Raw genomic sequence first — 15,702 nt, 5'->3', positions numbered from 1 at the left:
CAAGCTTTATAGAGCAAAACACAGAAAAAAAAAAATCTATTCTGCATAGATTTCCTTTTTGGTTTAGGCATTACAGTTGATTCACTATCTACTGATTAAATCTCCTTCCTATTTCGAAAATTTAAAGGAATAGAAAGTTCATAATTTACCATAGGTGTCTATATGAACCTCTGATTAAACTGATACTTACATACTAAAGAAAGAACTGATATCTCACTTATTCCCAAAAGCACAGAGCCACGTTCTGTGAACTACCAGAGTTGTCTTCCATTTTCAAATCAATATAGATTCAAAAACTGCATTCCTGTTCTAAAGACAGAATATCATTAAACAAGATACAGTTCTATTGATACTGGAGCTAATAAACATGCTTGGGTTTAATTTACAGATTATGTATCTTAGGAAAGAACAAACAATTAAAAAACAAGCTATGTTTTAAGAAACGATTACAGGAAAATGAATGAGGATGATAATTTTTGTGAAGGTGAAGGAAAGAGGAGCGATGATCCTCTTCTCAGTTGAAAAAGTGATGTTAGACATGCAGGTAAAATACATGATCGGTAAGTAGGGAGAGTTTCTGGCACAAATGAACACAAATATTTAGCAGTAATGAAGGGAACCACTCTTACTCAAACAAGCAAAACACATGAGCACCCTTCTCCAAACATGACACAGCATATGATCAGGCTGAAAGGGAAAAGGTACATTTAGTTCACAGCACTCTCTTTTACCATCAACAGGACCTACAAACATCTCTAAATCAAGGACCAATCTTACAGTCTGTTGACTTGATGCTTTCCATCTTCACCAGCTGGCAGTACTGATCTAGACTTTCCCTTTGGAAGCATTCAAGGACATATGTTCTTCTGCCCAGAGTAGCAACCAAATCCCTTTTCTCTTGGAAACGAGAGTGCTTACAGTTAGAATTAATACTGACGTACATAGCTGACTTTCTTACCCTTCTTTTATAAAGGCAGACAGCTGTCCCTGAGATCTGGTATTGTTAGACATTTAAAGGTGATGTAATATTGCAAAATTTATTATTATTGAACTTTGACTGCATTACCTACCTTTTGTCACCCTTTGCCAAGACTAAAATGCCTAGCATTTGTGGATTCCAACAAGCTGGTAACTAATAGTAGTAACTGCTGTTATTAGTATTACAAATTAGTTGGCAGATAAATATTTACACTTCTCCTTGTGAATTTTTCCTCATATACTCCAGCTCTAGGCTGAGTTCTACTCAGTCATATGTCAGCAACACCTTAATTTAAGCTTGTGACATTTTAACATGTAAGATCATGTATTTCATGGTCTGGCTAAGCTGGAAATGTCAAGTCAATGCAAAGATCTCAATGAGACTCACTTCCCAGTCCCAGAATACTCAAAGGTAACGAACTTTACTATGTTTCTGTCTATGTATACATTCATACAGATATTTTTACTTTAATGAATAGCTATTGCTAGTCAATACCAGAAGTGTTTTGCATTTATATTCATTCTGTTCTACCTATGAGCTCTTTTGGACTACTAGTAACTAAATATTCTGGCTGGTTTTGACCAAGGAATGCCACAAAGTTCCATTCAGACTTTTTAATTCTAAAAACAATTATTCTATAGCAGATTGTATATACAGAATGTATTCAATGACACTTTATAATATACATGTCATGGATTTCATATATGTGAGAGCATAAGACCTCAACCTCCCACAAATGAAACTTCTGTGTGACAAAGACCCACTATGTTTTGAAATTATTGTAATCATAGGCACATACACACAGGTAACAAAACACTACATTTTCATTTGCAGACTTAGTTCAACATATATCATGCTTTTCAAAAAACCCCCAATGGAATACATCATTAACATCAATTTCTTACCTTTATATTTAAAACTATCACCAACAATTATTTCTGACATAAAAACAACCTGCTTTGTATTTGACCGTATGTTCTCTATTCTAGCTGATGACCAAATTCTGCTGTTTCCTACAACATGTATATTTCTAAGTCCAATTATAAATTTAACTTCAGTGATCTCTTTGGGTTGATAAAATGCTTGCTGATTTAACAAGCTTCATCTCTAAATGATGTTAAAAGAAGTAACAATTTAAAGTGGGAAGAACATGTTACATAAGCTTCACTTGATAATAAAGACCAATATTTCATTCAGCACCTCAGCTCTCACAAAAATATGTCAACTTAATGGCAATACCTAGCAAAATGTAGAGCTTGTCTATTTCTAATGAAAAAGCACTTAAAGGACTGCAATTAAGTACGTCATCGGAAGCATGATTTTGCACGATCATCATGTGGGAAATATTGCAGCGACAATCTTATTCAATATAATCAATGTCATGTAACTGTTTAGCTTTTGCACCCATTTTAGTATGCTGATGATAAACAATTTCCTTACCATTCTAGAAATGTTTGCCTGTTTATGAAAGCAAATTCCACAACAGGAAAAAACACAGATGATTGCAATTGACACATTTTTTTAACATCAAAACACTGTTGGCTTTTAAGATTATCTATGACTTCATCTACAAAAATATTCAAGAGATTATTTAATCAGAAATGATGATGTAAGGAGAGTACTAAATAAGGACCCATACATAAGTGCTCTTAAGCACCAGTTTACTATAAAAATATCATAATAATGGTAAGATACATTATTTTTTGTTTCAACTTACATATCTGAGGAGAAGGCAAATGAACCAGCTTGGCATCTACTCTGGACATCTTCATGTCTTACCACACAGTTCTTCATATATTACTCCATGACTTTGATAACATATACATACAGTTTAGAGCAAATATTATATATTATACATAAATCAGAAAGTCATATTCTGAAGTCAAGTAGGTCATATTCTTTGTACAGAACTGTCAAGAGGTGTGGAACCATACCATATGAGTTGACCTCTCTGTATTGTCTCCAACAGCTGTTTCTATTAATGCTTAAAAAACCTATGGAATGTAATAAATACATGCTTGTTGCCCATTTATTAAATATGAAGAGAAAAATGACTCTCCACTACTTTCCACCAATGACTATACAGCTCTCCATCATTTGCCACCAATAAATATAATGTCATCATATTTAAAAGTCTTGTATTACATTTTACAAAGTCTTCCTTTATAGATAGAGCAGTAGAACTCGTTTTTGTCCTTCACACCCCTCACCAGATTTAATTCCCTCTGATCTTTGTTTTTTCTAAGGTAATCTCACACACCCAGTGAGTGTGTGTCTATAGTCTCGCAGGTACCTGCCCTGGCTTCCACATCCCTTGTGAATGTGTTTGAGTTTTGTCAGGAGCTTCTTGTTGATCAACACAGGCCTCCTGTCACCTTGCCTTGAGTTTCAGAAGAACAAATCTTGAGTTTAGAGGAGGTGACCCTGCAATCCTGGACCCTTCATTCTCTCTGGGCCTTCATTCCATGGGTTTGGCCCAAGTAGAATTCTAAACAGAGCAAAGTTTGTTCTTCTGAAATTCAAAGCTGTGATGCTATTTGCTCTATTCTCTTCTCTCAGAATCCTGAACTCTTTCATAGTCACTGCAGCCACAGCCTGGTCACTTTTCACATCCATTTACCAATTATTGATATCAGGTCCAGAGTGTTTCTCTCCCCTCCTATCAGCTTTTAAGTCAGTCTGCATCAAGATGTCATCATCAGTGAATTCCAGATGTGTCCTGGACTGTTTGTGACCTGCTGTGTTGCCCTTCTAGCAGGCAGAAATGCATAGAATTTTTTTTAATGTTAAAATCCAATCTTAAAACCTGATCATTCCTTGCCCGGAATTATCTAGCATGCTTATTTAAAACTAATTATTGTAATTATAGATGGCACCTCTGAATCAACAGGTAGGTAACCAATTACAGCTAACAGCCAATTTAATTTCATTTAACAGCAATTTTTAAGCATGAAATCTGTGAAATAATTAGTAGCTCAAGTTTCCAAAAAATTTTGAATTAGGCTTGGGTAAGCAATGGGTAAATGCGATCTCTGTCCTCCATTTTGCTCAAGAAAAACATATGTCAAAAACACAGAAGAGATTTAAAGATCCCTACATAGTAATAAAGACAGTGCTGGAGATTTTGATAATTTTGTAAAGGTTTGATTTTCTTCCAATAGGCCCATTATTTTGAATGGCAAGCTGGTGCAAACTGTGATACTGTAAACAAGAGTGAGGAACAAAAATCAATCTCTGAGTTCAGATCCTAAGTAGAACAACACTGGCAAATCACTGTATAGCCAAAAAGAATCACTACCCATGCAAAGTAGCAATGACTCATCCAGCTGAAGCTGTAATTTATATTGGTTCTATTTGTGTATATGTACCACTTCCATTTAAAATAATAATAATAATAATCTCTTATATAAATATCATGTGTACTCAGATGCCTCATACTCATGCGTATAGCATAAAGGGCAAGGAACCCTTGCTCCTTTAAAAGTCACATACAAATCTATGTCCGTAGCAGCCAGGGTCAGCAGAAATGGAAACAGAGTATGTTAAGGGACGCATGCTGAAAACATCTCAGAGAATCAGACATAATGTCAGCAAGTAATTATTCTTTGAATGTGAAACAATTTGGATATAACTATGAATGGCAGAGAGCAGCCCCCAAAATGGTGAGACAGAGCAATTTCAGCTGCAAACAACACTTTCATCCAAAACTTGGTATCTAAATGAATGACAAAGTAGAAGTCCATGCTTGGCAAAAGTCATTGCAGCAGTACATTTCACAGAAAAGACCACTGATGTTGCTTGCCTTTGGGCAAAATTACACTTAATATCAAAATATGAGGGATGTCAAGCAAGCACTAAACGCAGGAATACGCTAAGCTATTTTACTGGGAATTTAACTGTGTCTAACAAAATATAACTCCGGATAAGGCAAATCTTTCATGATTCGATATCAATGCAAATAATTCTTTATATTTCACTGACAACAACACTTTCTTCCATGAAAGATGTCCCTGATTAAAACAGCATTAGCTCATAACCAGAATGAGATACTTTAAAAGCAGAAAGTTTTTTCCTTCTAAATAACTAAATTTTTGTGTAATTCTGTATCTTATGGCATTGATCTTTGTAGACCTTGGTGCTCATCTGTCTAGTGGACTGCTGCCACAGTTAGCAACCCTGGCGCCTGTGTTTATAGATTTGTTCAAAGCTTGCTGAAAGCACTGGATAACAACAATCCACACATCTGGATTGTCAACACTAAAGAAGCAAACATCTGCCAAAGTAATTTGGCTGACTCCAACAGGCGCTCATCTATGAGAACTACGAGGCATGCTGGCATGAAGGTACATAATCTACCCAGAACCTTATGTGATTTCTTCTGGACAGCTTCCATTGGGATCTCCAGTGTGACTGACATTCTGTACAGCAAGTCTTGAAAACTTTCATAAGTATCTGGCTGTACTTTTGAGTATCAGTGGTAGCACAGTCTCATCTGCAGACAAAGGTAATACAGTGTATAAACCTTATGATTAATGGCCTGCAACTCCCCTTCCTTAGAGCCTGTGAGACACATGTCTCAAACATGTAAAAGTTCACATGCTTGTGATGAAAAAGACCCAACTATAATTGATATAACAGGAGCAGGTAAAATTTAGATAGTATCCTGGCTTACATAATAGTAAAGAAAAAGCATTGCAAGATTACAATACTCTCAAAATAATAATATCACTCTTAAATCTTGGATAACAATCACAAGCATTGCAATAATATTCTACTGCTGCAATTAAGAGGTCACAAATATTATAAGGTTCTGTAAACCACAGTGCTTATACCATAGGAATGGCAGGAGGAAACAGTAGAATAGTCAGTATCAAGGACTGGTATGGCAAACAAAAGAGAGAATACGAGATGGGTCCTTTCTAGGTTTTAAATTTTACTTCACAATAACAGAATGAAAAGATACCTGATTCCTCTGGCTAGGGCCCAGAGGAGAAACCCAGACCCGCACCTCAGGTATATGGCTCAGTTTACCACATAAAAAGCATACTACGGCATTTCTATGTTCTTTTCAGGCATCACAGCTTCTTGTAAGCACCTCTGACCTTTGTTTTCATTTCAAGAATTACTTACAAAATAGCATATCTCAAGAACGTACCTCACATCCAAAGCAGTGTAAAAATACTTTGTGGACTCATAATGCAATGTTACTTACTGCTTCACAAGAAACAAGGTTCCTAAAAACTGAGGCTTATACTCTCTCACAAGAACAAAACAATAGTATTCGCTGCCCTGTAATAGTACTTGCTTCACTAAGGGTTAGTGGATTATTTCTGTGCTCTTTTAAGATTCACTAAATGATTTGTTAAGGTTGCTTAAATAGTTTCTTGCATTGTGAAGCTTTTCAATTTTGATAATATTGAAAAAAAAACAAGTTTGACTTTTATGTAACATAGAGCTGGTTTATTTACTGTTCAGTCAATACTAGGCATTAGGCTCAAACACTTGTATGTGACAATTACAGTAGTTATACCACCAAATAAAGTTATTACAGTTGTTTCATAATTCATGCCTAGAATTCAAAATAACTGTGAGAAAAATTTCAGGCACATTATCACCTAGATTTTGTTTACTCACATATACCACATCAGATTTCAGATGTTAGGAGTTCATATTTCATTGTAACAAGACACAACATAGAAGCAAAAAGTTTCTCAAAATAGTTTTTATTGCTCTGTAAGAAGCAGTAGGTTATTAATTACTATAAAAATAAAAAGCCAATTTGATAAACTATAAAATGTAGAAGCTAGTATATTAAAAGATTTTACATTTTTACTTAAATGCACTTTCCTCATTTGGGGAAAAGTTGGTATATCCAAAATGTCTTTTAATCGAGATATGCTTAGTCCTGCAAGAGATACTCTCCCATGAAACTTCTTATTAAGAAGTTACTTTGGCAAGGTGGTTTACTTTTCCATGAAGTTTAGCAGTGATTGAGCAGTGATTAAAAAACCCACAGTTCCAACACTGCTGGTCAGCTCTTCCATGTAACATCCTCAGTTCATGGATTAGTGTTGTATCACTGCCTGTTTCAGCAGGAATTGTTACTACTCTTCCCATACTTCCCTAAGACTACGTGACATCTCTCAGCAGCACTCATATTCCTTCCTTTGACTTATTGTAACAGGTTTAAAGACAAAATGTATACTTGCCACCCATGACTACGATTGATGTATTGTAGACTTGTCTAGACTATTAAATAGGAAACTTACTTTCTCCTTCATAACACATCAGTAAAAGAAAAAAAACAAAAACAAAAACACTGTACAAAATCAGTTTTGCTACTGAAAATCTACAATTTGTTCCTAGTCTATAACACTACAGAGAAAAAGCAGGAAAAGCAAAATGGAGAGTGAGGGATGAAAACAAGGGGGAAGCGGTGCTCTTTCTGCTTAGACAGGTTCTTTGTCAACTCCCTAGTGGTTTGTCTTGACTAGGAGGATATTTGCCTCCCTGCGCAAGCTTAAACATTAAAACAAACAAAATTAAGAGATGGGAACTATCTAAGAGGTACACAGCCACTGAATGAGTGGCTTGAATCACTAACATTAAGAGATTAGCTGAATTTGAGCTGGCCCCATTTGCTTTCCAGATAAGGTTAAAAAAAAATGTTATGCAGAAATTCCCGCATTTCCTTTCACAGAGTAATAGGTAGACTTGAAAGACTTCAAAATAAATGACTGACTTTAAATTTTCTTTCTACATTCTTAGCACACATATCCGACTATATTATACTTGTAGCTGGGAAAGGTCCATTTTCACAAAGAAAATGCAGACAAATATAATTACTTGAGTAATATAATAATAAAGATTTCTAGATATAAGTTCTGAATAATGTCACCTGCTACAATGGACATCAAAATACAAATTAATAATTTCAGCTGTAAAACAGTAGTAGTCTAAGCTATTGTTAAATTTTACGCTTTTCAACTCTTTTGTGAATCAGTTTTGATCAAAAACGGTGATAGATCACGCCTTTACAGCAATCCTACTTGCTTAGATAGATTAGTTCCTTTTCTTTAAATTGCCTTAACGGGAGGTAAGGCTTTATAAACAACACAAATGGACATAACTTCTTCTGGGAACTTTGTTACACTGATCCATCAAAAGGAACTAATCTGTGCTGTTCTAAAAGCATACAAAGAAACGAATTATCCATGCTAAAGAAATTTTTAAGTAGTTCTAAACAACAGATGAGATTAGAAGGATTATAGAAAAGATTACTCCTTAATATGAGTCATTTTAAAAGAATGAACTCAGCCATTGAAGTGGTTTCCATTCAATCTGTAAAATATATAAAGTGGACACAGAAGGAGAACATACTCATTTACAACTGGAAAAGCTTTCTCAACATTTTAAAACTGTTTCACTTCTATGCAAGCATTAAGTAACCAAGAATGTGTATCTCATCATACATGTTAATTCTCTCTCTCTCTCTTTTTTCTCAAGGTTTTCTACTCTCAGTTTCAAAATCTCTGCAAAAGATAGAAGATGAAGATATGTTGCTAACCACATTAAATCTAGGAAAATCTCTTCAAAATAGAGATAGAGCTGCGAAGAGAGTTGCTATACCTTTGCTGAAGCATTATATGACTGAAGACAGCAGTGCTTTGGATGAAGAGGATGACAGAAACATGAAGTTTCTGGTGAGCTTTCAGTTTTACATTTTGGCTTGACTGTAAAATGGACATTCTCTTTATAACCCCTTAGAAAACAAGTACATTAACTTAAAACAATAACCTGCTGAATATACCAAATATCAGTTTAGCACACTATAGTCAAGAACAAATTTTCAGTTGCAATTATCTAATTCCAAGATTTTAAAATGTGTAACTTGAACAGTCGAATAAAAGAAACCTGATTTTTATAGAACAATATGTAGCCAAAACTTGTGGGAGGAAAAGCCTATATTTGTGTTTGACTCAGCATGTCCCATATGCAGCAACAGGTTTTTAAGCCCACCAAATAGAAGACTCATTATTTTCTCATGTTCTTTAACATAAAACCATTTCAGCCATTAATTTTAAAACAGCATCTTGAAAGATAAAATACTTGCACCGCTAAGTATAAAGTATGAAATGTCAAGTATAATAAGTGAACATAACTGACTTTCAACTGTTACTCTTGTTTCCCCTTAAAACAGGACACAGGTTCGAGACGTGATTTCTTAAATCATGTTATGCCAATCAACTTAGGTAGAAAGCAACTACCTTATCTTGCACTGAAGGGAGCCATGGCTCTTCCAGCTGACACTGAAATTCAAAATATTGAATCAATAGAGGAAAGAGAAACTGCAGATGAAGAAGATTCAGTTAAATTCCCTATAGGAAGAAGAGATTTTGACAGTAAGTATATTTTCACTTTTACACAAAAATTATTTAATTCAGGTAAAGAATTGCAATTTCTATATAGCAATTTAATAAAGATTCATATTAAAAAAAAAAAAACCACGTCATGTTTGGGATTTCCTAAGGCTGATGAAATCTTGGATTTCCATTTTACATCTATTATATTCAGTCCATGGTGGAGGAAGCATTTGTTATATTAATATTTTCATAGGCCATTAAGAATTATAGTCCTCTGATGATTTAAACTTTCAGATTTTTTTCCTGTAGCTCTCAGGTGTATGCTGGGAAGAGTCTATCGACCTTGTTGGCAAGTCTGAAAACTACTGATCTACATGACCTTCTTTGAAGATTAAACATTTTATTATGAATTTAATGTAATTTGAAGTTCCTGTGTTTTAGTGTGGCTATATATATGCATCCAAAAATATATTGCCATCACACTGTAGAGGGAAATATAATTCATTACCAAAACAGAACATAGCTGTAATTACTAACATTGTATTGTTATCAAAAAATAAAAGACTTCTGCATAATCCAGACTTGTAAGTATTTGTTTTATTACGCACAAGCTACTTCCACTTATTTGAATACGAAAGGAAGCAATTAATAAATTGCACCTTTTTCTTGCAAAATTTTACAACTTCTGAACCAGTCAGTGTACCGTGTATGTCAAAATAAAAACTTACAGATGAAAAAAATCAGTCAATTTTGCCTGACCAGCAATCAATTTATTCTTGCTTGAAGTTTTGCTGCGTTTTCTTTTTTCACTGATTTTGCTGTCCAATTCCTCTTGAGGGTTGTTTGAAGTCTTTGGTCTTTTAGCATTTTTTTTCAAAAATGGTTCATTTTCCTTACCACAGATTACTTTGTCATTATTCAAGCCCATCTGTTCATTCTTGGAATTCTTGTTTCTTGGCTGACAACTCAGCTTTCTCATTTCTGTAAAACTTCTAGTCTGCTGAACATTTTCAGAAATAGTTCCAAGCACTGGTACATCGAGACTTGAATTCATACCTTCTGTCATGTAAGAATATCAAAATTATATGTGAAAAAATAAAAAGTTACCTAGGATTATTCATTTTTTTTTCTATCATAGAACTATCATGTGATTATTTTAGTTCAAAACTAGTGCTTTTTCAGTAAAAAAATCCTTTGCTGGTCATTGCAGTTACATTTGCTATGTGTTCATAAGCGTACTATCAATTTAAAATGACATAGCTTAAAAATATTTGAATAGCAACTTAACTTAGAATTGGATTTATAACTTTAAGATATTGGAAAAGATGCTTAAATGGCCTATAAATTATAGATATGATATGGTTTATAGAGGAGTAAATCAATTTTTTCCTTTCGTTAATGGCAAAACCACAAATTTCACTCAGCTTACTTTTGTAAAATAAGTAACATTATGTAACGTATGTAAAATGTATCTTTTTTACCTCAAGATAACATCAATATGTATTTTTCAGACTGATACTGTCAAAGCATTAGCATTTCAATTTTAATGCAAATACACTTAACTGATCATAGCATACACAGAGCAATGAGACATCTAATTTTTTCTTGAAAACATATTTACACTTGAGTTTTACTAAAGCCTTGTTTTATATATTTGAATAATTAGAAATATTAGTATCCCATTTACTTATTTGAACCTACTACAGCTCACCTGTGAGATATCCAGCTTTTAAATGTCGCTTTGGTGCAGGATGCATGCAGGTTGGAATTTGGTTACTGCTGAGGAATTGCTGACCATTTCTTTCACTCAACTCATTTTTATATGTGCATGCAAACTGAGATTTGATTGAAGATTGCTTCATCTGTAAACAGCAATTTGGTATTAGCTTGATTTATTTACAAAAGACAATATTTGTAAGACTAATGAAATAACAAGTTTCCCCGATTATTCTGTCTTTAAAGCTTTTAGATCACGTAAAATACCAGAAAAAAATAGTGTGCTCACATAAAAAAAAATATTTATGAAGTATTTATTTACGAAGTGTAAAGGCTTTCAAGAATACTAATAAATGATTCTATTAAAGTCCTAAAGTAATTTTAAAATAATTTTCATTTATTTCAGAAAGTTACATATTAACTTTAAAAGATTCAACCTCAGATTTTCTGTCAAAGTCCCCTCTTTTGATAGACTGCAGACTCTACCATTTTGAGTAGCAGTCATAGATACTACAGTGGATTATTATACTTCTACAAGTCATTATCTTTGAGAGGTCAGTTCATAAATGGCAAGTACAGGATGAAACTCACAACTTAACCAATTTATACAGAGGACTGCATAATAGCAACATTGAAAAGGAATAGTAGATAATATAAACTAAGCTTCAATATACCTAAACCTGGAATATAGAACATTATTTCAGACTCATCTTTGGCAAATTTCAGATTTCCCATTTACTCACGAAATAAAGTGATTTTCTCCTTGAATGCCAATGTCTAACTCCACATTTGTCATAGAATCAAAGAATGTCCTGAGTTGGAAGGGACCCAGAAGGATCATCGAGTCCAACTCCTGTCCCTGCACAGGACAACCCCTCAGTTCACACCATGTATCTGAGGGCTTGTCCAGTCTCTTCTTGAACACTGTCAGGCTTGGGGCCGTGACACCTCCCTGGGGAGCCTGTTCCAGTGTTAATCTACTCTGGACTTAAAACTCTTACTGTGAGGGAAGACTTTATACATACACATTCACAAGGTTTTGTGTGCTTCAAGTTTATGCCTGAGCTCACCGAGTCATTAAGTGCATGTTAACTTTATACTCTTTTCAGAAAGAGTTTTAGAGGATAGAGAAGTTATAATTAGAATAAGCTTTAAAACTTGAAATAATTAACAATGCAACTCAAATCTAGTTTAAATTTAATCAACAACCTATTGTATTGTTACAAGATTCAGAACATAATGGGCTTACACTTTCTTCAAGCTGTTTCTGTAATAGTAATGAAAAATAATTTCCTATATTTCTTGTTTCTTAAATGCTTCCTTTTAATGCTTTAAAATTCCCTCAATTCTTTATTGTTCACCAGATGACACACTTTCAAAATTATGCAACAATAACTTGCACCGAGTTCAGTCATTCATATTGCAAGAGGCAAATAAGCTACAATTTGTGCTGACTTGACGAAGATATAATAAACACAGCACAAAGAACAAACTTGAGTAAGAAAGCCTGATAACCACCATTTATAACCAACAATAAATTCAGTTATTTTTTGGGACACCAAGGTTTCTTTTTACCACCCTCATCTGACACTTCACTAATTCAGTTTGCAGAGACTAGAATATGTGGAGTCAAAGGACGGAAGATCAAATACTGAAAAATTTGCAGCATAAACCCATCTGTCTGCTTCAACTTCACTGAAGCTTGAAATATGTCTCAGAACTTTACTCTGTATTGCATCACATACCCTGTAGTCATTTGCAAATAGTATACAAAGCTCTACCAAATATGACTTTTTCAGCTGATGCTAGTACTAATCTAGAGGGTATATACAAATCAAGAGTGCAAGACCACATTTGTTGAAGCAGTCAAACTTCCCAACTGGTCTAGAAATGTATATTCACTAGTAAAAACAACTGTACTACATTAAGTGAGGCAGCAATAGGTAAATTTTAATAGCAGAGCAAAAGAGCACAAGACTAGTGTTGAGTTCTACAGTAGAGCTTCACTGGAATGCTTTTAAAGAAAAAAAGGTAACTTAAAACTCGATTGAAGCACACATAATGCAGCCTGTGAAGAGTTTGAAACCGCTCCTCGAAATTAGAGTTATTTCACATTAAATTCCCCAAAATTCACTGTATTGGGGGCACCATTCCAATGTCCCACAGCTCAGGGAGAGCAAAAAGACATTCAGAGCAGAATTTGCTAATCAAGTAGTTGCACGAATGGCATACAAGTAACTCAAACTTAATATCCCCTCTCCTCTTCACAAGCAAGTGAGATGTTGCTGTTATCCCTATACAAAGAAAGAAATTCTGCTGCATTTCAGAAAAAGAAGTCTGCTGTTAGTCCTGTTCAGCTGGAAGAAAGCATGACAGAATTTAGGACAGTGTTTCAGCACACATAGGTCAATTACTAGTGGTAATAAGTAGATAAAGCAAAACATTCTCGCACCTTGACTTCTGTATCTAGAAAAGTTTTTCAGTTGTTCAAGATGCCAATATAAAATATTCACTTTTATATGAAATATCAATGGTGCATGCTCTATTTATTTCTAAAAGTCTAGTTGATAATCTATTCCAGATCTCCTTCCAGCATCTGCATACAGAGAGTACTGCCAATATTTGGTCAGTAAGAATGTTGAGATTTGGTTTTTATACACTGGAATGGCATAATAGAATTTGAAAACCTACATCAGTAACAACAAACACATGTTTTTATTTTCTAGCCAAACAATTAGAATACTATTTGGAAGAGGAAAAGAGATAAAAAGAGAAAATGTCTTTTCTCCACCTTTATCCTTGCCCTTTTAAAACAACAACAACAAAATATTAAAGATTAGCTGAAAGAGAAAGTTGAAAAAGGGAAGGGAGTGCAAAGGGAAGAGTAACAAAACAATAAATGGTTCGGATTATTGCCAAACCAAGGCATCATGTTATTCAAACATGAAAAATGTCCTGAATAGTTCAGGTAATAGAAAGCTTTCATTGTACTGAAATGATCCAATTTTTTTAGCATGACAGTTTACCAGCCTTTTGCTATCCTAAATTAACCTATTACTGTTTTGAGAACATTTAACCTCAAATCACCTCATTATAGGGTTTCAAAAGTACTCAAAACTCATAGTTACAGATCCTAGGAAAGTAGTTTAGGAGTCTTGTAGGGAAAAAAAAAAAAAAAAATCTATACAAGTGTGGTTTATCAACTGACACTAATAAAGTCTTTCTTCAGATTTTGTGCTGAACATAACCTCCTTCTCCCCTCACAATACTGATTTTTAGCATACTCCACACACACCGAAACTTCCAGTCAGTTTAGTGTTCTCCATAATTATACTCCACGTAAAAACAAATATTTCTTAAATAGATGGGACTACTACCTGACAAAGATTCTCCTCTTCATTACTATGAATTTTCTGTTCACAATTATGGTGGGCATACAGAAAACTTTTGATAACTTCCTGCTGATAGTTTTCCAAGTCACAGTTTATTTGCAATGGAATCACCAACAAGCAAAACAATTCTCTCAAGTAACAGCATTTAGAGAACTAAGCAATGAAAAATAAAAGCAGTGCATGAAGCTAAATATTAAGTCATTTTATATACGCACGAACAAGTCACATGAGAAAGGCAGACTGAGATTTTTTTACTTTGTGGAGCTTTTTCCTTGGAAGGATTTCTATACACAGTAAAATTACAATGAACTTCAAGCATGCCAAGATTTGTTAGATTGCTTAAGCCACAAATTCTTTTTAAAACTAGAGCTACAGTTATGTTCCCAATTGGAAGGAAACAGTACCTCATATAGGAAAGGTTGTCTACAGTTACATTACGAAAAAACCACGCCAAACTACTGAAAGTCCTTGCAGCTGTTTCAGGGTAAATGTGTTAACAACACTGTAGGATTTCTAAAACAATGTATCAAAAGGCCAAAGCAATCCTAAATTTACAAAAAAACAAAAACCAAAATGAAACAAAACACACACACCAAAAAAAACAACCAACCAACAAAAAACAACAACACAAAAAAAACCCAAACCAAAACAAAAAAACCAAACATCAACCCTGGTGATCTCTCATATATTGCATGCTCACAGCCTAATAGCTTTTGTTCCTTCTTAAGTCCTAAATTTCCCTAGTTATACCCAATCCCATTAGTTCATTAGTTCAGGAACAGTATTTTACCAATAATTTGAAATTTGGTGGAGAAGAAAGGTGAAACTCTTATTGTGTAAGATTTTTATTCTCTTAAGTTGCTCTTTAACCTAAAAGAAGCAGGTGACTGTAACAGCCCTTCCATTCCCCTCTCCCACCAATAAGCAGGATTTACATAACCCCATTGAAACGAAACAATAGGGTATGTACCCATTTTAGATAAATAGAAGTACAGATTAAAGAAACAGACATAAGGTTAGATGAACCCTTTTTAGATAAAATACCTCTCTCCTGTCCAGTTAAACTTTCTACGTATTTTTATAAAGCAGAGAGGAGTGATAAGTACAACTGACAACAAAAGACATAACTCAGTAGGTGTTCTATGGACTTTTCTGAATTAAAGACTCCTTCCACAAAACACCATTCACCAGAAGACACTTAAACAATATATTGCAAAGTTGAAACTCTAAATTGTCTCTCAAAGGAAGACTT

The 15,702-nt window shown here is 34.2% G+C and overlaps 2 protein-coding genes across 2 annotated transcripts in view; one reads left to right on the top strand and one right to left on the bottom strand.

Moving 5' to 3' along the window:
* Positions 1-8,433: 8,433 nt before the first annotated feature.
* PMCH (pro-melanin concentrating hormone) lies at positions 8,434-9,701 on the top strand (the record flags this gene model as incomplete). Its single annotated transcript, XM_080338974.1, has 3 exons — positions 8,434-8,682; positions 9,180-9,381; positions 9,652-9,701. The coding sequence occupies 3 exons, from the start codon at positions 8,434-8,436 to the stop codon at positions 9,699-9,701; spliced, it is 501 nt and encodes a 166-aa protein (XP_080195100.1).
* A 365-nt stretch (positions 9,702-10,066) lies between these two features.
* PARPBP (PARP1 binding protein) overlaps positions 10,067-15,702 on the bottom strand; it is a gene marked incomplete at both ends in the record, with an annotated part of 41,167 nt that continues 35,531 nt past the window's right edge. Inside the window, 2 exons of the mRNA XM_080354060.1 lie at positions 10,067-10,401; positions 11,054-11,204. Of these exons, the coding sequence (XP_080210186.1) occupies positions 10,067-10,401; positions 11,054-11,204 (486 nt within the window). The remainder of the gene's footprint in view (positions 10,402-11,053; positions 11,205-15,702) is intronic.

The sequence above is a fragment of the Nesoenas mayeri genome, assembly GCF_963082525.1.
Source record: "Nesoenas mayeri genome assembly, chromosome: 1".
Taxonomy (NCBI): Eukaryota; Metazoa; Chordata; class Aves; order Columbiformes; family Columbidae; genus Nesoenas; species Nesoenas mayeri.
The sequence above is the reverse complement of the archived record's forward strand: the minus strand, read 5'-3'. Positions and strand labels throughout refer to the sequence as shown.